At 40.2% G+C, this 25,538-nt stretch overlaps 1 protein-coding gene across 1 annotated transcript; it reads left to right on the forward strand.

The window, feature by feature from the left end:
* Positions 1-2,326: 2,326 nt before the first annotated feature.
* LOC149830517 (putative WRKY transcription factor 21) lies at positions 2,327-4,235 on the forward strand. Its single transcript, XM_090015839.1, has 3 exons — positions 2,327-2,936; positions 3,067-3,192; positions 3,938-4,235. The coding sequence occupies exons 1-3, from the start codon at positions 2,359-2,361 to the stop codon at positions 4,080-4,082; spliced, it is 849 nt and encodes a 282-aa protein (XP_089871965.1). The 5' UTR covers positions 2,327-2,358; the 3' UTR covers positions 4,083-4,235.
* The last annotated feature ends 21,303 nt before the right edge of the window (positions 4,236-25,538 follow it).

A 25,538-nucleotide genomic window follows, 5' to 3' on the forward strand; every position in this document is an offset into this window, starting at 1 on the left:
TGATTTGAGATGATGTTACGGGTCTAAACAGACCCACCATAAGAGAAACCATACCCAGATCCTATAAGGATTACATGAACCATGCCCGGTATAACAATAATTTTTTTTTAACTTTTTTACATTGAAAAAGTGTGGATCTTAGTTGGAACTCAGGTCTTACCTGGGTCTGGTATGAAATTTCACAAACCATACCGGGCTCCATATATTAATCAGACCCTTTGGGTCCAACCCGGATTCTAATCAGACCTTCTTATTTATACCAAACCCTGACACTATAAGGTTTGGTATGGGTCGGGTCTGGGTCAAACCCGACCCATTGATACCCCTAATAAAAAATGCCCCAGATCCGAACTGTTTTTGCATAATACATATCAGAGAGCAGATAACCATACCAATAATGTTTTCAAAATGCGTTTCTGAACCAATCAATTTAAAAAAAAAAAACCCAAAGTTTTGGCTGATTCATGTTCGAATCGGTTCATTTAATTTCTTATTAAAAAAATCATTAAAATAGCAAAAATTAAAGATTTACAAAAAAAAATCAGCAAAAGGACCGATTCAACCCCAATACCCTAGTCTGGGTCAGGTCGATCCAGCTCAATTCTCAATCTACCCGCCCATTAGGGATATAAATGGCTCTGATCTGATTGCATGTGGCCAGTACTATATTCAACTAATCTGATGTTGACCAAATGGATTTGAATTCGAATTCAGATGGTGTACACATGTAAGCGGATTAAAAAAAATCTTCAAATTTAGATATTTCTCAGATTTGGTAACAAAAAATCAAAACCATATCCGCATCCGAATTATAATCCCATTTGTTTTGGCTTACCAAATGCAACCAAACTGAATCGAATTCGGCCCGAGATAAAATCCGGTTTATTGACATCCATCATCGTCTCTTTCCCGAGTCACCAAAAAATCCGATAAGGTAAATAGTGTAAAACCTGGAGGGCATTACCGTAATCCAATAAGTTCCACGGGAACATTTTCGTCATTTCTGAAAAAAAGAGAAATAAAAAAAAAGACGAAAAGAAAGCCCTGAGAAAGAGTCTGTTACATAAGTCAACGATCTCTGACCGTGGCCGGGGCCCACCAGGACACCTCGGTCCACCGCTTCAACTCCGGCGTGTGCCACACGGCGACCCCTTCCCACCAAGTCAGCCCTAAGAGCCACGAGTCGATATGTCATTGGTGGAAACGCCTCGGATGCCTTATGACTCGGGCCCCACCAACGGCCTGAAGCTCGCCACGTCGTTAGTGGCGTGAGGCGTGACGGGGCGTGCGAGGCGTGGGGACCACGTCGGAATGCGTGGACGAGGACTGTACGCACTCTCTCTCTCTCTTTTTCAAAAAAAAAAAATACTGTCTTTTGCTTTTTCTGTTTACAGAGCAGAGAGGACGGAGTCTGGTGGGATTCGAACCCGAGACCTCTGGGTCAAGATAACGTCTTGACTCTGACAATCCCATTATACATTGTTTTTCTTTCTTTCTTTCTCTTTCCTTTTTTTTTTAATGTAAATCTGCAGTTTATTTTGGTCTCTCTCCCCGTGGGTTGGAAAGGTGAGCAATAATCCGAGAGAGGCCCCCCTCTGCAATTTGGTCAAAAGGGTAGGTGTGGGGTGGGAGCAGACATTTCTCTCTCTCTATTATTTTTGTTGTTTTGTTGTATTAGTTTGAGCGTTTTTTTTTTTTGGAACAATTCGTTTCGTGAGGTGTCAGATTTCTCTCTCTCTAGTTGTCCATGGCGTCCTAGGGTTCCGCCATTAGAATATCACGACTTTAATCGTCTGTAGGAGCAGGAATTAGCCTGCGAATCTTGGCTTTTGCTTTTGTTGTCTCGTTTTTCGGTTTTGGGAAGTACCCACTAGATCTTTTCCCGTCGACATCTTCAAACAGAATCTTTCCTTCTTCTATCCCTTTCTCTCTTTGGTGGTGCAGTGTTGATGAATGGATTCGTGTTCTTAGTATATATACATGCGTTGATTTTCTTGGGTCTATGATTCCTTCGTTGTGTTTTAAGGCACACTCCATTTCCTGATTCTACCAGACATTGGGGGTTTTCTGTTGTTCTTCCCATAGTCCTTTGGGGCTTGTTGCATTAGGACTCTCTAGTTTTTTGGGGTCTCTTTGTTTTTTTGTTGGGTATTTGACAACAAAAGAAAAAAAAATGGTGGTTTTGTGATTCATGAAGAATTAGGGTTTGTTGGTAACCGATTTCCCATGCTTGTTGGCCTTGGTTTCTGGGAATAAGGTTGGGAAGATTTGGGCTTTTTTTAGGGGGGGGGGGGGGGGTTGGTTATGGAGGAGGTGGAGGAAGCAAACAAGGCAGCGGTTGAGTGCTGCCACAGGCTGATGAGCATGCTGTCCGAGTCCCAAGAGGGTTTGGAGTGGAAGAATGTGATGGGCCTAACTGGGGAGGCCCTCATGAAGTTCAAGAGGGTGGTGTCCCTCCTCAATCACAAGGTGGGCCATGCAAGGTTCAGGAAGGGCAGCACCCAGTCCTCACCCAGGCAGAGGATATGCATGGAGAACCCCAAGATGGGCATGGACCCTGCTGCACCCAGTCCCTACCATGAGCCTACTGCCCAGATCCCTCCTCACCCACAGGCACCAAGTGCCCATTTCCATTTCCTTCAGCAGATGAAGCTCCAGGCTGATCTCATGTACAGGAGGAGCAACAGCGGCATAAACTTGAAGTTTGATAACTCAAGCTGCACCCCAACCATGTCCTCCTCCAGGTCCTTCATGTCATCTCTTAGCATGGATAGGAGTGTTGCCAATATGGACGGGAAGGCGTTCCGCCTCATAGGCCCGTCGTCTTCGTCGCAGGATAGGATCGGCCACCACCAGAAGAGGAAGTGCTCTGGGAAAGGGGAAGATGGCAGTGGGAAATGTGGAACAAGTGGTAGGTGCCACTGTTCAAAGAGAAGGTCTGAATTTGTTTGGAATTGGTTTCTCTTTGTTGGTTATGCTGGATTTATTTTGTTTTGGTTTGGTTTTGTGGGGTGTTGATGTAGTGTGTCAGTGGATTGAGGAATGCATTCATTTGTTTGCATGCAGGAAGCTGAGGGTGAAGAGATCCATCAAGGTGCCTGCTATAAGTAACAAGCTTGCTGATATTCCCCCTGATGAGTACTCATGGAGGAAGTATGGGCAGAAACCAATCAAGGGTTCACCTCATCCAAGGTATGCACTTCTTCTTTGTTTTATTCTTGTCGTTGGTTCTGAAATTGCTTTTTGTTAATCAGCAATTAGGAAAGATTTGTTGACTCGATGGATGGTCTTGTTAATTGTGTTCAATTGTTACTTCTTTCGTCTTTGGTGGGTTAGCTGGATTTGGATTAACTTGGTAGAGAGAGAGAGAGTGCGCAGGTGTTATAGGTTTTGATTCAGTCTTCAATGAAACCTTAATAGGGGGAATTCTTCTCTGTAATGGGTTTCAGATTTGTTATGGTTCCATATGGAGGACTGGACCTACATTTGTTCTGGTCGTGCACTTGGTTTGATGATTTTGAATGAGTTTGGCAAAGTAAAGTGGCCAACGGAATCTGCTTTGTTTTTGTATTGATCAACCTGCATGCTTAATTCACTGATCTCTAAGTTGAATTCCTCATGGTTCAAACTTTACAAGATTGATAACTTTCTCTGCGTTCAAATGTTGGAATATCCATCCTGTTGATTCAGAAGATGGATATTATTGTGCAAAGCATAAAACCTGCTTTCTGGGACATGGATATGGCTCAGCTCTTATTGGTTGAGATTTATGTTGAATCAGTTATGTTATACAAAGAATGCAATAAATGGATAGGCACCAAGTTGCAGAAATTAATCTTGTTTGCTTAAGCCTAGTATTTGGCTTGTTGTCTTAAGACATTGGTTTCACAATCCCTTCTGTTTTAGCTGAGGTGGATGATTTTTTTTGTTTGTGCAGGGGCTATTATAAATGTAGCAGCATGAGAGGCTGCCCTGCAAGAAAGCATGTAGAGAGGTGCTTGGAAGACCCGTCAATGCTTATTGTCACCTACGAGGGTGAACACAACCACTCCAGATTACTGTCACAACCTGCCCATGCATAGGCCTTATCAGACATCAATTGGATCGATTGAAGGGCTGTGTTTTCTTATTCACAAGTGATGATGCTTGACCTTTTGTTGTAAATAATATGGTATGGTTCAAGCTGATCATACAGACGATGTAGCTGACAAGTTTTCTGGAGAATTTTGAAGCCCTATATCCTTTTCAAGGTGGAGATATATTATTGGAAAGCTACAATCAACCTCAGGAAAGGAAACATGTAAGAATACTTTCATGGTGCCGGCATCTGTTGAGTGAAAACTGTACACGTTCCCAATGAATCACTTTTGAAAGTCTGTTTCTCCCTTGGATATTCAACAATGTGTTTTTCACCACTCTATAGTAAAATCAGAAAATCATAAAACCTGTATGGCTATGTAACACGGACTCTTTTAACAGGGCACCACACCCACGTCACACCCGCACCCATGCCAGTGCGACATTCCTTTGTGTCAGGTGAAGTCAACGACACTGAGGTCCATTTCTGTGCAAAAGTAGATTCAGTTAATCCTAACCAAGCCCAGTTATATATATATATATATAGCCTCCGCCCGCACCCAAGTTTTTTTAAAGTGCTACATCTGCACCAGTATCAGCACCCATCCACACCGTGACATAGCTTTATGGGTATGAAACCCAACAAATGAAAGCTGATAGCAACTCAGCTGGTAACTGAGCATGGAAGCTATGATTCAGATACAGGGGGGCATGAAAGGCTCAATCAGTAAATGCAGAATTGTTGCTCTTGTTTGCTGCTATCTAATTTCAAGTTTTAATTTAAAACATAAGGAAATCTTATATCCCTCTAATTAGCTATCCTAGGTTCATCGTCCGTCCCTTTCGTTGTCATGGTATGCTTAACAAATATGGTACCCTAAAACTAACTGCTGATGTCTAACATTGTTTGAGGTGGCATCACTCTTGGTAATTTTGATATAGGTTGTGTGCTAGGAATTTCATCTATGCAATATGCATTGGATCCTTTGGCAGGGTTATCATCTAAAACTTTATTTTGTAAGCTTATAAACCTTCTGTTTCATTTCCGACAATCTGTGTTGATTACCATCGGAGGACATGTACTTTTCTATCCAAAGATATTTATCAGGACACCAGAACCTTGAACTCTTTAGTATTTGATTCTGTTCATTTTAGCCATCATTGTGCCATATCTGTCATTCATTTTGGGGCATCCTGCTATTGTTTACTACTGTTGAGACAATTTTGACAAGCAACCCTGGTTTTACATGAACTGATATATTCCCTGTAAGAATGATACTCAGCATATGCTCTCGTGTCATATAATAAAATTGGTTATTTGAACATTGAGCAAAGAAAAGTATCAGGAGAAAGCAACCAAGGTAGATGTGATTGATGGGCATCCTTGTGCATACACTGGAAGAACTTTTATGTGAAGCTATGCTGGGAGCACAGGATTTGTGTCTTAGAAATTGAATGTTGGGGGGTCTATAAACTCGCTTATTATAGTTAAATGAAGAAAAGGGCAAACCTTGTGAAAGTGTTGCATGAATTCCAAGTTATCAAAGCCTATAATTTTGATGCATCCTTGCGTGTAAACAGAATAAATTTGTACATTGACTCCCTAAATGTGATTAGGGTGCTTTGAATATCTCTAAGATCAGAGATTTCTGTGGTAATTGGGAAAATTGCAACCTTGAATTTTGTCAGTTGCCTATTGGACCAGGTTGAGTTGATGACTCAGGTGGCCATACACAATATGCTGACTTATGCATTGAAATGTTTATGAGGCATGACATAAGATTGCAAGAAGACTATATATAAGCGGTTAATGCCTAGGATGGAACATGAGACTAGCAGAGAAGAATGCTTCATTTGAAGACGGGTAAGTGCAGCTGTTGCTTTCTGGTTTTTGTTGCACCATTCACACTGGGATGCACTTGCCTAAAGGCAACTTATTGGATTCGGTAATATGATGATTATTCTTGGAGTCTCGTGAGTCGTGAGAGCCAACAGTGTCTTGTTTTTTCATCATGGTGCATCCTGTCTGTTGTTTGTGCTTTTTGAAGGCATAAAATAACAGTAGGTGATTATTTTTTATTTTTTACTCGACTGTGTACAGATTGTATACTGCTGCATGCCATTTTCTGCTTTTCTTTTTCCTTTTGTTTTCTTTCGAGAACAAATTAAAGTTCTGTTGAAGTCAAAAGAGGCTACAGAGAAACCAAGAAGACACTCTAGCAAAAGAGACAAAATCAAGTTGAATTCCAATCTCTGCATGCAATGTATACAGAATTGCCTTCCATTTATCATACACCGATGTGAATGCAAAATTTGACCATACATCGCCAACCGGCTGAAATGGTGGCAATTAGTGACCTACGTTTATGCAGAGTCAAGGTGTATCATTTTTTTTTCTCTGAAAAGGTTCTATTTTTACTTATAAAACTACAAGGGTGATTTCTTTTAGTTGAATTCTTGAGAAAGTTATCTTGTTAGGAAGATGTGGGGCGGAAACTTTTATGACCGAATTTATATTTTCTGATTTGAGTGAAACGTCTGCCTGCAGCTTTGTTGGTTTTCTGAACTGTGGCTCTTTAAATATTTTTCTTTTTACCGTTTGCATCCCAAGTTTGACCAGAAGATTTTTTATTCTTTAAAAACAACTGTGCAATTGACCAAAAACCCATATATATATATATATATATATATATATATATATATATATATATATATATATATATATATATATATATATATATATATATAGAGAGAGAGAGAGAGAGAGAGAGAGAGAGAGAGAGTCATTCACCCTCGCTTTTGATGTTTAAATTGTTTTTTCCGGATGATGCAAATACCAAATGCTCAAATTGGGTCAATATGGTAAGCCCAAAAAGAGTAGATTTTCTTAAGGGCTCCACTCATCTGGTCAAGGGGGTGGAGTGGCTTGTGAACATCACCAAATGCTAGGGCATCATGACTTCGACGCCCACCAGTGTGTAGCTAGTTGTATAACTGGTAGGGGTGTGCCTAACCCCATTAAAAATAAATATATTTTATTTTCATAATAGTTTAACCAAAGGCATACTTGTATTAAATAAATCATGTAGTTTGTGCAATCATTCTTCTTAAGATATCTAACATATCTCAAAGTTTGACAGCATAAAGTAAGCAAATTATAATTGGTTTGCTCTAAACAATTAGCGAGCGACACAGTAAGACAAAGGTGGCCGTATTTTAAGAGCGTCATCATATCAATTCTAAATTTTTAAACTTGATTTTGGAACTTTATTTAAAGGTTGAAGATATAGGAATGGCATCTGACTCTCTAAAATAAGCAAAGGTTGGTTGTTTCAAAGCTTTGCTTGATATTGGTTTACACTGCAGTACGATTTAAAGGAGATGGGTTTTTTTTTTTTTTGAAAAATATGTTTCGAGTGATGATTCGCCTTAATTTTTTTTTTTATGACGAGGAACCCTTGCCGAAGCGAGGGAAAACCCCTGGTGGGGCCCCACGACCATCTTGCCTTATGTGGCGCACCTCTGAAAGCTAAGGATACACCTGTGTGCCAACAGGGTTTGAGCTGGGGTTTTCAACTCAACACCTTCACAACCACCCCACTGGCCACCCGGATGACCCTGCGGTGGTGATTCACCTTAAATTATTGTTAGATGGTCATGTTCAAACCAAGAGAGGCCTCATAGTTTTTTTTTGGTTTGATATATAGAGCTGCCACCTATTTCGAATAGATTTTCGAAGCCTCGATGATTAAAGAGGCTGAGAATCTAATGTTTTACAAGTAAAAAATAATTCAGTGCTAAATGGAGATCACCTTTTTTTTTCCTTTTTTATTGTACTTAAATCTATAGTATCCTTGGTTGTAGAATATGGGATGCATAAACTTTACAAATAAATCCGGATATTGGAGCCCACAAGGGCTCTGCACCTCGATAGGTAGATATAGGGTTGTCAATGGGTCAGGTTTGACCCGGACCTGACCTTTACCAAACCCTGTAGGGTCGGGGTTTGGTGATAAATAAGAAGGTCCAATTAGATTTTGGGTCTGACTCGAAGGGTCCGATTAATATATGAAGCTAGGTATGGTTTGTGAAATTTCATACCAGACCTGGAACTGACCCTAATTTCGACAAAGATCTGCTATTTTTTAATGTAAAAAGGATAAAATTTTTTATTTTACCAGGTATGGTTTGAGTTTGATTCATGTAATCCTTATAGGATTCAGTATGTTTTTTTATGGGTCTGGTTCTACTTGGGTCTGAACCTGAAGGATGTCGAGAGTTCGATACCCAGGGTGTGTCCCTTGCCATAAGGCTGACATCATTTTTTTGAGTAACCAACCACTTGTCATAAGTTGTGGGGGTTTTAACAACTTATGATTGGGCCATATGCAGGAAATCTTTTTTTTCAGTACCCTACTACTTGAACCAGGGTTTTCTCTGGTTAAATATCTAAAAGAAAAAATTGGACAATGAAAAATATAATGGAAAATAAAGATAACTTGTACAAATATGAGATGTACAAGAATTTTTTAATTTAAATAATGAAAAATAATATTGTAATTTAGAAAAAATGGATAAATGGCTATCTTTTTTCTTTTTTTGAAAGGTTTTCCAGTTAAGTTTTTGAAGGTGCAGCTAGCTAAGACACATCCAACGTGTTTAATTAAAGTTGGTTGCAATTCATGCCTTCCTTTTTTTTTAGTATTTTTGTTTTTACATCCTCAGTTGACTAAGTGGTTACTGGTGTTACATTCACACAAGCAAATACTGGGAAATATGTGGGAGAGCATTTTTTTTAAATCATTTCCCTTTCAACATTGCCTGTGATGATTAGTGCCATGCACTTGCAAAAGAACAATTTGGTAAGACCCTTTTATCCTGTAGTTCGTACTGGAAAAGTAAAAAATAAACAAACATATATCTCTCTCTCTGCTGCAATGTCAGCAAAGCGTTTTTTTTTATAGTAGATTAGATTATAATTAAACAAGTAGATCTCTCTCTCTAAGTAAATACGTAAATCTCTCTCTCTCTTTCTCTCTCGTAAATCTCGTAATACTTAAAATGCTTTATAGACCATTTTGAGGTCTCCGGAAATTTTGGTCAGTGGTTGTAGTGGGCGTTGGCACCAAGCGGAGAGTTTCTCACCAAAAAAGTCTATAGATCGTTGCTACCGCCAGAGACTGATTGGTTGCCCGAGGATGTGCTTTGGGCGAAGGGTCCTTCCTCCCGTTCTCGAGTCCTAGCTTGGTTAATTTTGCACGATAGAATCCAAACCCACAGTAATTTAAAGAAGTGGGGCATTCAACTCCCGAGTTGGTGCGTGCTTTGTCAAGCTGCAGAAGAATCTACGTTTCACTTGTTCTGGTCTTGCCCAATATTTATGAAAATCTTTAGCAGGACCTGGAGGCATCCGGAAGTATTTGTTAAGGAGGAGTCCTTTGCGCTAGATCTGATCTTGGGGCCGGTTTGTATTAGGCGCAGCAAGAGGTGGAGGTTCACCTGACGGACGTGGTTGCTTACTTCTTGGTGGTTTGTTTGGATGGCGCGAAACGATGCTCATTTTCGTCATATTCGAGTTAACATTCAAAACCTGGTGCATAAAATCTTGGTAGATGTTTATGCGATCTTGCATATGCATCTTAGTGATCTTCCACTCCCTCCTGTTGATGTTACCTATCCTTTGTCGCAATCTGGGCAAGCGGCTTCGGCGTGAGCCCATTTTATCTCTCTAATGTTCTTTTCTCTTGTGCTTTCTTTATTTGTTTTGACTTTTGACATTTTGTTGATCTTCGTGAGTGGTAATGTTGAAAATCTTTTTTTACAGTACATTAGATTAAAAGTAAACAGGTAGATCTCTCTCTCTCTCTCACACACACACAATTACAATGTCAGCAATGCTTTTTTTTATAGCAGATTAGATTAAAAATAAACAAATCTCTCTCTCTCTCTCAAAGAAAGAACATGTACTTTTTGTTTAATAGATAATGGTAGACCTAACATCCAGATGGGTCTCAGAGACTTGTACCTAGGACTATGGTTCCACTAGCACGATGGTGGGAAAGAATATCAATCAATTACACTTTAAAAAAGTGTTATTAAGCTTAGGTGAGATAGGCAATTTGGCAACCAAATTATCACATGACCCCACGGAATAACGGGATAATTAATTAAGTATAGTGCACTTTAATGACAGTCATGAGCCAAATCTCTTACGGCATTGTTGTTGAATATCATTTAAAAAACAAAAATGCTCATGCTGTTGATCATGGTCAGATATGAATCCACTAAGGGCTGTGGGGCCCCACACAAACAAGTTTCGGTCAGTCTATGCACACCATAGTACCATACTACTAGACACTAGGGGTAACAGTGGGTCGGGTTTGACCCGTACCAGACCCTATAGGGACAGGGTTTGGTGATAAAAAAAGAAGGCCCGATTAGAATCCGGGTCAGACCTGAAGGGTCCAATTAACATATGGAGCCGTGTATGGTTTATAAAATTTCATACCAGACCCAGACCTAGTTCCGACCCGAGTTCCAATTAAGATCCGTAATTTTTCAATGTAAAAATGCTAAAAATATATTATTTTACAGGGTATGGTACGGGTCTGGTTTATGTAATCCTTATAGGATCCGGGTCTGGTTTATGTAATCCTTATAGGATCCGAGTCTGGTTTCTCTTATGGTGAGTCCTATTAGACCCGAGTCCAGACCTATCATCATCTCAAATCTGGTTTGGGTCTGGTTTCACATTGGTCCGAACCAAACCCGGCCAGTTGACATCCCTACACTAATAAGCTGTTCCAGTACCACACACTGACACTAATAAGCTGTTCCCACGTGCTACAACATGGCTCTTTCTGCATTAGGATTGGCCAATGCTACCGATATTGCAGAAGCAGTGCTGCATGATCTAGCATGCAGCACAGACATACAGTGCTAATTCACGATGTATGGTTTATATTTAGCAACTCAATGACAAACTCATCCCATCCATGGATGCGAATTGTATGGTTTTTATTCGCATATCAAACTATCCAACGAAACCAAAACCCGTCTAATCGGATTAGTTAACTCTCCACCAGATCTGACTTAGATAAATGGTCAGGTTTCTTATGGAGTTTTGAAATCGATATCGTATAATGATGCAAAAACTATCCAAATCTGAAGAAGGTGAAAAAAAAAACCCAATTGGTTAGCCTAGCTGTAAGTACATAACCAACAATAATAGAGCTCTTTAGATTTTATACAAGCGGATATCTTCCACCTGAGACTGTACCCAAGCCAAATCAGATAATGTTAGATGATCATACAATGGATTTATTTACACCAACATCCAAATCAAAGCCAAGTTAACCTTGTTAAGATAAGGTATTTGGCTTGACCAATTTACTTTTTTCCTTTTTGGTGATTCTTGTTTCAGATTTTTCAGTGTTTATCAACCTTATTCACACATTTGAGTATTCAGAAGATGCCTTCCTCAATGATTAAATGTCTTGGATTGCCATCCATTTAATTTTATGGGCATCTTGCCATTCAATTCAGCTTTTGGTCCATGTGTTGCTTTCAATATGCTGAAAGCAGCTCATCCCCTATAGCTTCAACGGCTACTTCACATTTTGATCAACAGTCTGAGGACAAGTCTCTTTGTTGCACAGAGAATCTCATGATTGGTTCAACCTTTATTCTGCATTCTTCAAAGTTTGGTCCAAAGCCCACATCTTGTGGAAAAGCTTCATTTTCTTAACAAAAGCTTGAACCTTGTTCACACACATCTAGAGAGAGAGAGAGAGAGAGAGAGAGAGAGAGAGAGAGAGAGAGAGAGAGAGAGAAGAACATTTATCATTCAACATTACCAAAATACATCCAACCGAATATTGGATGAGAGAGGAACATAAGAGCATCCCTCGTAAACGTCGCAGAGAGAGGTGCCAACTTCTTTGTGATTTTGAGATAGTCCTCATGCATATTGTGTCTTTCACAAAATAAGAAGATTTAATGTCTTGGTACAATTATCACTGTTGGGACAAGTAAGGCTGGGTGGTCGTGTCCTCTACCCTAAGTTTTATCTTACAAGGAGGCCGACCCTTTAAGTGATCCGCTTCTTGAGGGTTCCTTCACCATCCAAAAAAATAAAAAAGCTCTTGGGACAAGTGTTTTTTCTTTTTTAAGGCAAGCTGGGGTTAGGCAGACCCCTACCAGTTATACAACTATACCATTGGGTTTTGAACCTACAATGTCACAACACAAGGTGACGTGCACTAGCTGCTCCTACCAGACATGCGGTGGTTCTTGGGACAAATGTTGGACACCTATCCATTTGTTTAATATATAAAGATATATTAAAGCCTCAATGTAAGGTTCCAAGGCGTTATATTTGTGAATTTGACCTTGGATAAATGAGCCTCTCTCTCTCTCTCTCTACAGAACCAATTAGTTGCTTTGGAATTTTCTTGTGACAATCCGAGGGCCTCAAACAGTGAAATGGTATACCATAATAATTCATAAAGTAGTCGAGCATGAATTTCTAGGGTCAGTGTACTGGCTCACCCTTTTGCAAATGGACCCACAAACCTCTTTCTCACTGAGCTCTTCCAGATTGTACATATAGTTTAATGAATGTATACAGCTTACTTTTTTGCCTCATAAATGTTGGAAATAGATGCATCGAGTCTAATTTGCAGCTGCAGGGTCTTACATGGACACCAACTAATGATAGCCCAACTTCACCATAAAAAATATAAAGGATATGGGTCCAAATGAAAGCCATCCACCTTACCGTTATCTAAAAAAAATTTTAATTATTGCTAAGGAGTAATTAGCTTGTGAATAGATAGAAAACAAACATACAAGAGATTATGATGATTTTGATTTTGGGGATTTTTTTTTATATGGTTTGTCTTCTCTCTCTCTCTTTGCTGGTAAATTTCATGCTTGTCAAACTAAGATTGTTTGTGCTTGACTCATTTCTTTTTTTTCAAGTCTAAAAAAGGAAAATTCAGATACGGGTAACATCATGCTTTGACATGTGGCTGTCTTAATTTGAGCCGAAAAGCAAGCTACAAATACATTTTCAAGGAGATTAAAAAAATATGGTTTGTATCACATGAAGCTATTTAAGAGGTACCTTCTGCTGCTTTTGCTTAACAATTTCAGCTAATAGTTGGAGATGCCTTGATGATGATATTCCATGCCCATGATCTTGCATGCTTTTTAATGTTAATAAATGTGTAGGTTACTATGTCCATAATTCTTAAGCAATTATTTCTAAAAAAACAAATCATAAGTTCACTTTTTTTTTTTATAACTACAGAGGAAACTTCTGATTTTCTGATCACCATCAAGTACTATTATTTACCAAACCCTATCTGTAGATGACCTCGATACAAAACCCTAGGAGGCCTGAACTTGTCAATATACGATTCAGGTGAATCATTCGATACCGATACTCAAGTGAATCGTTCTGAATCGGCTGAAAAATAATTAAAAAATATTGTGTCAATCAAAATGTGAAACGTGTTAAAGGTATTAAAATACTGATAAGTATTTTTTTTTTATTTAAAATAGCCGATTATGAGGTGAAGCATATCTATTTTATGATGATACGATATGTATAAGGGGATATGCACCGATACTGACAACATTGGACACACCCCACAGTTAAGGTAACAAACTTGTGTTCAACTTTATATATACAAGCCGACACCCTAACTAGGAGTGAGGAGCCTTCGTGACAGGTCTGGTTTACCGGGACCCGACCCTATAGGTAGGGGTGGCAATCGGGTCGGGTTGGCGGGTTGGCGTGTCAGCATACCTCAACCCGAACCCGACCCGTTTATTAAACGGGTCGGCTGTGGCAAACACAAACCCGACCCGTTTAATAAACGGGTAACCCGACAGGACCCGCCAACCCATTTAATAAATGGGTTGGGTCGGGTAAACGGATTTTCAGGTTCGCGGGTCAGGTTGGCGGGTTGACGGATCGGGTTGGCAGGTTGGCGGGTCGGGTTGACGGGTCGGGTTGGCGGTCGGGTTGGCGGGTCGGGTTGACCCACCCACCTAACCCGTTTATTAAATGGGTCAGCCGGGTTGGCATACCCCCAACCCGAACCCGACCTGTTTAATATACAGGTTACACGGGTCGACCCGTTTATTAAACGGGTTGGCTTAAGCCCAACCCGAACCCGCCTAAGAGGCGGGTTGGCGGGTCGTGTCAGAAATTGCCACCCCTACCTATAGGGTCCAGGTATGGTGATAAATAATAAGACACGATTAAGACGGATCGGGACCCAAAGGTCCAACTAATACATGGATCCGGGTATAGTTTGTGAAATTTTATACCAGACCCAGGCCCGACCTGATTTCCGATTAAGACCTGTAATTTTTCAATGTAAAAATGATAAAAAATATTATTTTGCCGGGTATGGTCCTGGTCGGGTTCATGTAGTTCTTATCGGGTTTGGGTATGATTTTTCTTCTAGTGTACCCGATTAGACCCAGGTCTGGACCCGATACCATACCAAAAAAATCGGTCCCAAGTCTGGTTGTACCTGGGTCCGAACCAAACCCGACCCGTTGACACCCCTATTCGTGGGCATTAAGTTCACCACATGTTAGAGTGGATTAAGAAAGTGGCATTATCATAGCTTAATGGTTTTAAATTTGAAAGTTTATGAACTATTAGGAGCTACATGCCAGCTTGATTAGTAAATAAATAAATCCATATTCATGTCCTCACAATATACCTAAGGACATAAATAGTCAATATGTTGTTAATAATGACATGCTTCTAGAAGCTCAGCCAAAATAACATGGAACATTTATAAAATACATTTTGTCCGTCCATAATTGGATGCCCTTGAGGCTGGCTAGCACAAAACCAAATTCATGGACAAGGACAAACAAAGGGTACCATTCGTGTCCTCGACCTTCATGTCCTAGCTAGTTTATAAAACATCAAAATTCTGATATATGATAAATCCAATTTTATTGGCCCTTTCTCAATATATCTCAAACTTATCCTGAATTTAATGCTAATTTTCCAATATTTTCTATAAAAAAAAAAAAGACAATTTTTGGAAGTTCTCCAGTTTTTCCTCGCCGAGAAAATCCCAAGAACAATATTCATGGAAATATCCTAGCCAGATCTGGATTCCTATGCATTGGGAGATCCAATCTACATAAGAGTTGGCTTTGGTTGGCCCATTCAGTGTAAACATTAGACAGATTAATCGGGTCCGAACGATGTCCAGTGCACTTCTTATTTAATTTGAATCTCAGGGATACGTATCCATGGAAGAAACTTCTGGATCGGGTCCTACCCAAATAAAATCCAATTGAGTTACGGATGGTATGAGTTCACCCAATAAGATGACGAGGGTAGTAGCTTTGTCGAAAAAACAAGAAACAAGAAACAAGAAACAAGAATTGATTGATCCATATTAGCGGAAAATGGATCCAATGTCCAACCCGACTAGAACTTGATCCAGTTACACCCTAGGTCCAACCTCCATGTACAAACCACCCTTGAAATGAGGATGACCCTACAAGCAGGAAGCAAGCTTCCACCAATTAAGGTTTTCTTTGGCAATAATTTAGCCTAATTTTCCTCTAGATATTATTGTGATCCCTTCTGCATTTCCCTAGTCCTGCACCATGATCCCTAAGACCTAAACCCCAAATCCATCTCCTGCATTATTTTTACTAGCCCTAAGACACTACAAGAAACATGTGGATTAGCGACGACCTAAATCTGTCGCTAATCCATCGCTAATTCGTCGCTAAACAATTTAGTAACGGATTAGCGTCGGATTAGAGACGGATAGCTTTCATCGCGAATTTTTCGACGCTAAGTAACGACAAAACTTATCCATCGCTAATTTGTGATGGATTAGCGACGAAAATGATCTGTCGCGAGTCTGTCACTATTTTAAATTAGCGATGGATAATATCCATCACGAGTCCTTTGCTATTTTAAATTAGCGACGAATAATATCTGTCACTAATCCGTTGCTAAATTTTAAAAAAAATTTTGCTCGCTGCCGGGAGGTATTCCGGCAGCAATAAGCCGGACTTGGAGCGATTCGTCGGCGGCGACGGAGGAGGAGGATGACCCACCACCGGATCCCAGCAAGTCGTACTCCCTCGACCCTAAGATCTCCGATTGGGTCTCGCAGAGGTCGGAATAGACCGATCTCGTTGTTGACGGCCATGACGGAGATGAGGCCGGTGTCGGGGCGGATGGCGTCGCGGAGGTGGTCGAGGTCGAGAAGGTCGTCAGAGCTGACGGGGAGGTAGGTGACGTGGAAGAGACCTGCTCCCTGGCGCGCTCGACCGCCTCCCAGCCGTAGAGGTGAGTGCGGGAATGGGGGTTGTCGAAACGGCCAGTGAAGAAGGGCAGCATCGCGTCCAGCACCCGCGGGTCCACCGGCGACGTCGCCTGCATGTCCAGGTACAATAGCCACCCCGCGATCCGCATGCCCTTCATCAAGATTCCTCCGCCCTCCTCTGCTGCGTCGGAGTTGGGCGACGACAGTCGCGGCAGACGACATCATCCGGCAGGATTGTCCGGTGAGCCTTACTGCGACGAGCATGAGGCTCGGCTTCATCGACCAGCGGGAGCACGAGGCTCGGTTTAAATCGAACATCAATTTAAATTTCGAATGGGGGAGAGAGGGAAAATTTCGCGCCTTAGGTGGGACAGTTTAAATAAAAAATTAGCGAGGGAATTTTTCCGTCGCTAATTAGCGATGGAAAAATTCCCTTGCTAAATCCGTCGCTAATTTCCTACAGTTTTGCAGTGATTTTTTTTTGTCGTTGATCTGTCGATAATTAGCGACGGATTTGAGACAGAATTTATACGGTCACTAATTTCAAAAATATTTCAAAGATTGGCGACAGATAATGTTCTCTCGCTAAGTCCGTCGCTAATTTGCGACAGAAAAAATCCGTCGCAAAAATCCTTCGCTAATAAGGGTTTTTCTTGTAGTGAGATTTATTTTCACTAGACCTAGACTAGATTCCTAATCTCAATAATGATTTATTCAAAAGTATGGCCTCCTAAAGTACAAAATTTTCAAAATAGTCCATGGGACTTCCAACTTTAGGGAATTGCATTATAATTATTTGTGTCCCTTATCTATTCAAAGGCTGCTCATGGAATATTTTTCAACCTAACAAGTGCATTAGGTAAAGGGGCTCTAGGGATGCAGATGGATTGGATTTGATGGGAATCCTAAGCAAAAGGTTCTGGATATGGATCATGTGGCCCACTTTCCTGTATATAGCATATGGTCCTACTAATTTCAGTGGATATATGGACCTGATCCTACAGAGTAAGAAGGCTTGTCCATCCTCAATTCAACCTGTTAATTACCCCAATTGGGTCTCGGGTAAATTTCAAGGTTCATTGTACAAGATCCTCCCTAGGTCTGATCCACTTGGTGAACCTAAACCTTCTAGGAAACCCCATAAGCTTATCAGGCTGATCAAGTTGGGCATTTGGAGTTCGGATTCAGTTCTGTATTTCCCACCTGGATCCAAACCTCAAGGTCATACTTACAGTATGTGGTCTGGGTCTCCCCAGGCACAACCTTGTGCTTAGCATAAACTAGGGCCCAGCCCAATCGTTATATTTTAAGTTGAAGCAGCTTAGAACAGATCTTAAAAGCTTGTCAATTCAACTCATGGGCAATGTATAACCAAACCATATCCACCTATGCACCATGAGCTTAGCTGTGGATCCATTAACATCCAACCCTGCATTCAAAGTTCAATAGTCAAGTGCATGTGTTGCCTTGAGCTAGACCTGGACTGGTAAGGACCACAAAAGTTCAGACCTTGATCTGGACCCAACTGGGTCCAACCCATTTACAAACCTACACTCTTTGCTAGAGCATGGGATGAATTCAAACTACATGATCCAATCTACCCAGAAAGAAGCAAATGCAGTGTAGACGAAGCATCGAGACGGAGGGCTTGGTCCTGAGAGCGGGGAGGGAAGGGGTGGAGAAGGAGAGGGAGAGGGAGGAGATCTTCGGCGTGCAGACGGTGGTGGTCACGGCGGCACCGCAGCTTCGATCGATCGGCAAACGGGGAAGGAAGGAGGACGCTGCTCCGGTGAGGCCGCATATGGGGAAAGGCAAAAGAGAAGAGGGAGGAAGTGGCACCGCAGACAGGGCTCTCGGCGGTGGCACACAACGGCAAGAGAGATGGAGTGAGGGAAGAAGAAGGAGGTGAAGGAGAGAACTCAAGCGGCGGCTGCGTACGAGGGATGAAACAGAAAGGAAAAGAAAGGGGCTCACATTAGGGTTTTACGGGAGGTTTTATCGAAAAATAGTGACGAATTAGTGACAGAAACATTCTGTCTCAAACGTCGTCGCAAATTAGCGACAGCGTAGCGAAAAAAACATTTTGTTGCTCATCCGTAGCGAAGTTGCAACGGAGTTTGAGACATAATGTTTTCGTCGCTAATCCGGCGCTAATTAGCGATGGATTTTGAGACAGTTTTTTTTCGTCGCTAATTCCAATTTTAGGGACAACTAGTTTTCTCTAGTTAATCCATCGCAAATTTGCGATGAATTATTTTCATCGTAAATTTCAGTCGCTAATTAATATTTTTCTTGTAGTGAGGCTGCTTAACATTAATAAACCCTAAATTTAAAGGTTTCTATTGAAATTAAAGTTGAAAATAATTGGGCATGGATTTGGATCTGGATCCGAATTCAAGATCCAAATCTATCTCAAAAATTCAAATGGGTCTTGAGCTGGATCAAATCCAGATTAATATGAGTCTTGAATAGAGTTCAAATCTATATTAATTTGGATGAAATTCATCAGATTCGGTCTGATCCAAGTTCGAATATGAACCGACAAACTACTTAATTTTTGAAAAAATATAATTTTTGGGTCAACCGTAGCCTGAATCAAGGAAAATAAAATATTGTTACGCTCAGAATTTTGAGACCCATTTAACGATATATAACTCGGATTTTGCTTCTGAAATTCATCCTAAAATAAGCCATATTTTGCTAAAATTTCACTTGAATTTAAAGGTCGAATATAAAACTTTTTCTCATGCTTCGATTGGCTCATCTCGACCTTGTCGACGATACCTGGGCTAAGCCCAGACTCAAAAACATTGGTCTAAAATTAAGGCCCAAACGATTTTTCTCTCAGACTTAGCCAATTTTTTAAAAATTATAAAATGACTAAGCACAAAAAATATGTGACATTACATCAACTCTACTCTGTTGGTACCAACGGGGCCTCTGCTTGTCTGTTAGGAGCTGCTAGTGCATGTCACCTTTGTGTTGGAACGTTGCAGGTTCAAAACTCAATGGTATAGTTGTATGTATAAATGGTAAGGGCCTAACCCCAGCTTGCCTTTAAAAAAAAAACTCTACTCTGCTGATGCCACTGGAACTGAGCATGCATAAGCCACTAGAAGTGGGTTCATTGGTTTTGTGAACAAGCAGAGTTTGAGCTCGGTTGTCGGCTCATTTACTTTAAGTGAACCAAGCTTGAGCCTGTGTTTAATCTCAAAAGTGGGTTCATTCATTTTGTGAATAAGCAGAGTTTGAGCTTAGTAGTCCACTCATTTATTTATAGTGAACCAAGCTTGAGTCCATGTTTAAGATCTTGAAATTTCAATAATTCAATAAGCACTTTTAGTGTGATGCTTATGTTCCCTTGTGCATAGATTTCTAGTGTTATATATTGAGAAAATCTTGTCTAATACAAACAAACAAAAGTAAATTAAATATAATAAGGCAATATGGATGCCTTTGGTGTGGATATGCATACAATATCAATGAGTTGAAACTCATATGTGCAAGTTGGCCCCGAACCACAACTTGCTCGATTTGCCTCTTCTCCCTTGCCTTTGACCGTTAGATCAAAGGATCCGCTAAGTGCCATGACTATGTGACACTAGCCAATCACATGACAGCATTGCATGGAGCCCACAACTACATAGTGCAAGCCCCCCACATGAAATGTAGTCATGTGATTGCCTGTGTCAAATAACCATGGCACTTAGCCGCGCTCTGGATCCCTACCTTCTCGTTCACGCCTCACCTTTTTCCCCTCTACCTTCCAACAACTCTTCTTCCCCATTTAACCCCGCCACCACTCCTGCTAACGGTTCTCCTATTACTTCCTCTGATGATCCCCAGACTATTCCCTCTGCTCTTGGACCTAGCAGACCTGCTCTCATTTTCCTCTTGGGGACTACCATCTCAGAAGCCTATGCTAGCCTTTGTTGGCTGGGGAGCGCCTTTCTCTTGGTCAAATAAGCGTCGTCCTCGTGCCTTCATGGGCTGGATTGTGCAGTGGTGTCAATAGAATTTCTGAATTCATGTCATGGTCTGCAAAGGTGACCTATGTGAGATGGTCTTGGAGTTCCATTCCAATGGCTGGATGCTCAGAGAACTGAACAAATCTGAAATCATCCTCGTCTCTAAAGATCACCATGCAGAATATATCTCTTGCTTTTGTCCCATATCCCTTCTCGACAGCTGATGCAAGAGCGGAGCACAAGACCTAGGTCTATAAAAGATCCATTTTAGATTTTAGATTTTGTTTTAGATCTTTGAGCTTAGATATTGGATCAATATGTCTTATCCATATTGTTAGGATAAATTTTATCTTTTGAGAAAGTTATCTAAATATGTTAATTAATCTGATTGTAATTAAGAAACTCTCATTTATAAAAAGACCAGAGTTATGAGAGGTTAGGCAGAGTTGATATGAAAATCCTAGATATTGTTCTTATTTAAATGTCCAGTTATGTCAATTTCCTGTTATTTCCTTTTCTTTTCCAGTAATTTCTTTGATTTTTTCATATTTTTAAATTTATTTAAGCTTCTCTTAAATATTTTGTAGAGGGTTAGATTTTCTTGTAAATCGTGGTTTACATCAACAACCCATACAAGCTAATTGCAGAACTTTTTGTCAAATCGTCACAAATCAGTCTTGGCGAACCTGGTGTCCCCTTTTCAGTGTGCTTTCATCTCAAGTAGGCATATTCATGATAGCAGCTTGCTTGCCAATGAGCTTGTGCACCTCTCTTTCATCCATGGGTCGATCTGTCTTTCATCCATGGGTCAGCCTATCTTCATCTTAAAGCTTGATTTACAGAGCTTTCGACACAGTGAGCTGGAGCTTCCTGTGACAAAGTCTACATGATTTGTGTTATATTCGGTAACTGCAGGACGCCCTTGAGAGTCATGCCCATGAAGACTCTTGTAGAGCCTCTCTACCATTTTTTGTTTGGTCTTATCTTTATCTTGCTGATGGTCTTATCTTTATCTCTTAGTCTCCTCCTTTGGTTGGATCTGCTCATTGTATTTCTTATATAAAGGGACGTCCTGTATGTGGCTAAGCATTCACCTGGTAATAGCATAAGGCAGTTTGCCTCTTCTTCCCGTGGATGTAGGCTCATATGGCCAAACCACGTTAATCGTTGTCTCTCTCATGTGCATGTGTGTTCGGTCAAGTTTTTAACATGGTATCAAAGCAGGTTCGTGACTCTTAGTGGTGTTCACTGGTCGAAGTCTCTCATGACAGTAGACGGAAGATCGAGTACCGACAATATAATGGGAAGATCGACAACCGATAATGGTGGAGCATCATCTGCTAATACTGCGGATGCGAATGTCAATTACCATGATCAAAATCACTTACTCAAAGTCACCAACACCCTTTTCTCAGGGACTGATTAACTAAGTTGGGCAAAGACTGTAAAACTCTAAGTGAGAAATCCAAAGTTGGACACATCACAGGAAAAAACGTGAAGCTTGATCCCTCAGATTCCACTTATGAAAAATGAGAATCTGAAAATGATATGGTCATGAGTTGGATATTAAACTCCATGAAACCGGCCATTGCTAAGAGTTTCTTGTTTATGAACTCCGTGAAAAAAAACTGGGATGCAGTTAAAGAAATCTATGGTGAACAGTTCAACCTTGCAAGAGTATATGAACTGCAACTTGAAATTGCTAAGTATAACCGCGAAGACAAGCCCTTTAGTGTATACATTGACACACTTAAGGGAATGTGGGATGAATTGCTCTAATATCATCCACCAACCAGTGACATTCTTGAAAACAAGAAACGCCTCGAGGAAGATAAAGTTTTTAAAGTTATGGTCGGCCTTGGGCCTGACTATGAGAACTTGTGTAGCCAAATTTTAATGTCGACACCCCTACCATCATACAATACCGTTTGTGCCATGGTTCAACGTGAAGTGATTCGCAAAAAAGTTATAAATCCAGGACCAAAGCACAAGGAAGAGCAATCAAAACAAATGACATTTCAGGTAGGTTTCAAAAAACATCTTACTCCTGTTGAGACAACTAAAGTATTATCCATGACAGAATCAAAACAAGGCCTAAAACCAAATGCTCTTAATGTAAGAAAAGTGGTCACACCAAAGATCGTTGTTGGGATATCGTTGGTCGGCCCAACTATGACAAAGAAACAGGTAAAAAAAGGGATTCAACTAATTTTGTCACTAAAGATGATTTGACTCGGTTCTTCCAGCAGATGGCCAAGACTAATTTGGCCACTGCGTCACTAGTCAGCGATGTCTCTGCAGACCAACAAGGTAAGATTCAAACTTTTTTCTCGTGTCTCTCAAATAATGAATGGATTGTTGATTCCAGGGCCTCGGACCACATGACAAACCACATCAACAGTTTGACTAATTCTGAAAAACCGGTATATACGGCAGATGGATCTATTATGATGGTCTCCAGAGAAAAAAATATTAAACTTATCAATCATGACTCTATGGTTCTTATTGTCCCTAAACTTAAAGCTAACCTGATATCTGTGAGTAAGATTACAAAAACTCATGATTGTTTGACTATTTTCTCCTCAAAGGATGTGGTGTTTCAAGACAGGAAAACTAAGAAGATGATTGGTAGAGGCATTGAATGTGACGGGTTGTACGTATTCAGTCAACCAAGTAAAACTCTTTTATGTTGCAGTAGTACTTATAGTTTATGGCACTCTCATCTTGGACATGCACCAGCCAGAATTCTAAAATTCTTACTTCATGAACTTCATAATGATAATTTATCGTGCGATGCTTGCGAGTTTGCCAAGGCAACTCGACTTCCTTTCCAAAATTCTTCTAGTCCCAGTAGCATGTTTTTTGAGGTTGTTCACTCTGATGTGTGGGGTCCAGCCCCCATCGACTCTATTCTTGGTTTTAAATATTATGTTACCTTTATTGAAGATAAATCTCGTGTGACGGGGGTATATTTTTTAAAGCATAAACACGAGGTAGCCAAAGTGTTCAAAATTTTTTATAACCTTGTACTCACTCAATATGAGCGCAAGATAAAACATCTAAGATCGGACAATGGAGGAGAATACATTAATGAAGTTCTTGGTGATTTCTTGACCCAAAAAGGGATATTGCCTTAAACCACCTATGCCAGAACTCCATAACAAAATGTAGTTGCAGAAAGGAAAAATCGTCACTCAATGTTGCCCGGTCTCTCATGTTTCAAATGAACATGCCACAACAATATTAGGCGAATGCTATAGCTACCGCATGTTATATTATAAACCGTGTCCCAAGTTCCAGTTTGAATAATAAAATTCCTATGAAAAGTTTGAGGAATCACAAAATTTCTATCAAACATTTGAAAGCTTTTGGGTGCAAGTGCTTCGTCCACCTTCAAGAAAAATTTCAAAATAAACTCGAAAAAAGAGTCATTGAATGTGTTTTTATCGATTATTTGGCTTCAAAAAGGGGTTTTAAGTGTTTTGATCCTATCACAAAAAGGTTGCATGTTTCGAGGGATGTGAAATTCTTTGAAAACGAAGCCTACTACCCATGTCCCAATAAGGAGGAAAACCAGCCCGATATGACCAGTCCCAAAACCTTCTTACCTATCCCAGAGACGTTTTTTGAATCCATCCCTAATAACCCAGATGACTCGAATCCAAGCAACAATCAGCCCTTCTATACCAGATCCAAATCCCATTTCTGAGCCTTATGCAAGTCAGACCACGTCCAATTCCATCCAAGAGAGTGGTAATATAAGGAAATCCTCTCGGCTCACTCGACCCTTGGTCAGACTCAGAGATTACTACTCTTATTGTGACATTGAAAACCCCAAAACCCAGTTTATAGAACTTCAATTTGATTTCTCAAGGTTGTCTGAGACTTATCAAGCCTATCTATCTAAAATTAATTCTCAACATGAACCATCTAGTTTTAAAGAAGCCGTTGGAGATATCAGATGGAAAAAGGTAATGAACAACGAGATGGAAGCTCTGCTAAAAAACAACACTTGGTCTCTTGTCAAACTACCGCAAGGAAAGAAAAATGGTTGGATGTCGATGGATATATAAAATTAAATACAATAGTGATGGCTCTGTAGAAAGATACAAAGCAAGGCTCGTAGCAAAAGGGTATACGCAGAAAGAAGGTATTGATTTATCTGTAACCTTTGCTCTGGTTGCAAAAATGAGTTCTATTTGTATTCTTCTCTTAGTTGTTGCCAATGAACAATGGGGTATTTATCAACTAGATGTTAAAAATGTGTTCCTCCATGGTGATTTAGAAGAAGAAGTTTATATGGATCCTCCACCTGGTTTTGAGTGTGATCTTGGAAAAGTGTGCAAGCTCCAAAAATCTATTTATGGCCTTAAACAATCTCCTTGAGCCTGGTTTTTCAAAACTTAGCGAAGTTCTTGTTAAAATTGGATATAAACGTAGTACTGTCGATTATACTATGTTCGTGCATATCTCCTCTCAGAGCACTGTTATCCTATTGGTCTATGTTGATGACATAATTGTAACAGGAGATAATCTGGCTATGATACAAAAAACTAAAGAGGTCATGCACTCCAAATTTGAGATTAAAGATCTTGGCAAATTAAGATACTTCTTTGGCATAGAAGTGGCTCACTCTAATAAAGGGATTTTCTTGTGTCAACGGAAATACACATTAGATCTTCTCCGAGACACTGGGACAATTGGGGCAAAAGTTGTTGATAATCCTCTTAAACCTAATTGCAAACTCAAGAAAGATGATGGAGAAGCCACTACTAACATTGGAAGTTTTCAAAAGCTCGTGGGAAAATTAATTTATTTGACTATTACTCGCTCCGATATCAATTATGCTGTTAGTATTATCAGTTAGTTCATGCATCGACCACGGTCCACTCACGTCAAAGCTGCCCATAGAGTTCTTCGATATCTTAAAGGAAGTCCAGAAAAAAGAATTCTTATAAAGAAAAATGAAAAGTTTGACATTGTCGGATTTACTGACACGGACTGGGCTGGTGATCCTAATGACAAAAGATCAACCACAGGTTTTTGTTCTTTTGTTGGTGGTAATCTTGTAACTTAGAAAAGCAAGAAAGAATCTGTTGTAGCTAGATCCAGTGTTGAAGTCGAGTATCGTGCTATGGCTGCGTGCACGTGTGAACTTATTTAG

Source organism: Nuphar pumila, chromosome 8 (assembly GCF_984573655.1).
Source record: "Nuphar pumila chromosome 8, dmNupPumi1.hap1.1, whole genome shotgun sequence".
Taxonomy (NCBI): domain Eukaryota; kingdom Viridiplantae; phylum Streptophyta; class Magnoliopsida; order Nymphaeales; family Nymphaeaceae; genus Nuphar; species Nuphar pumila.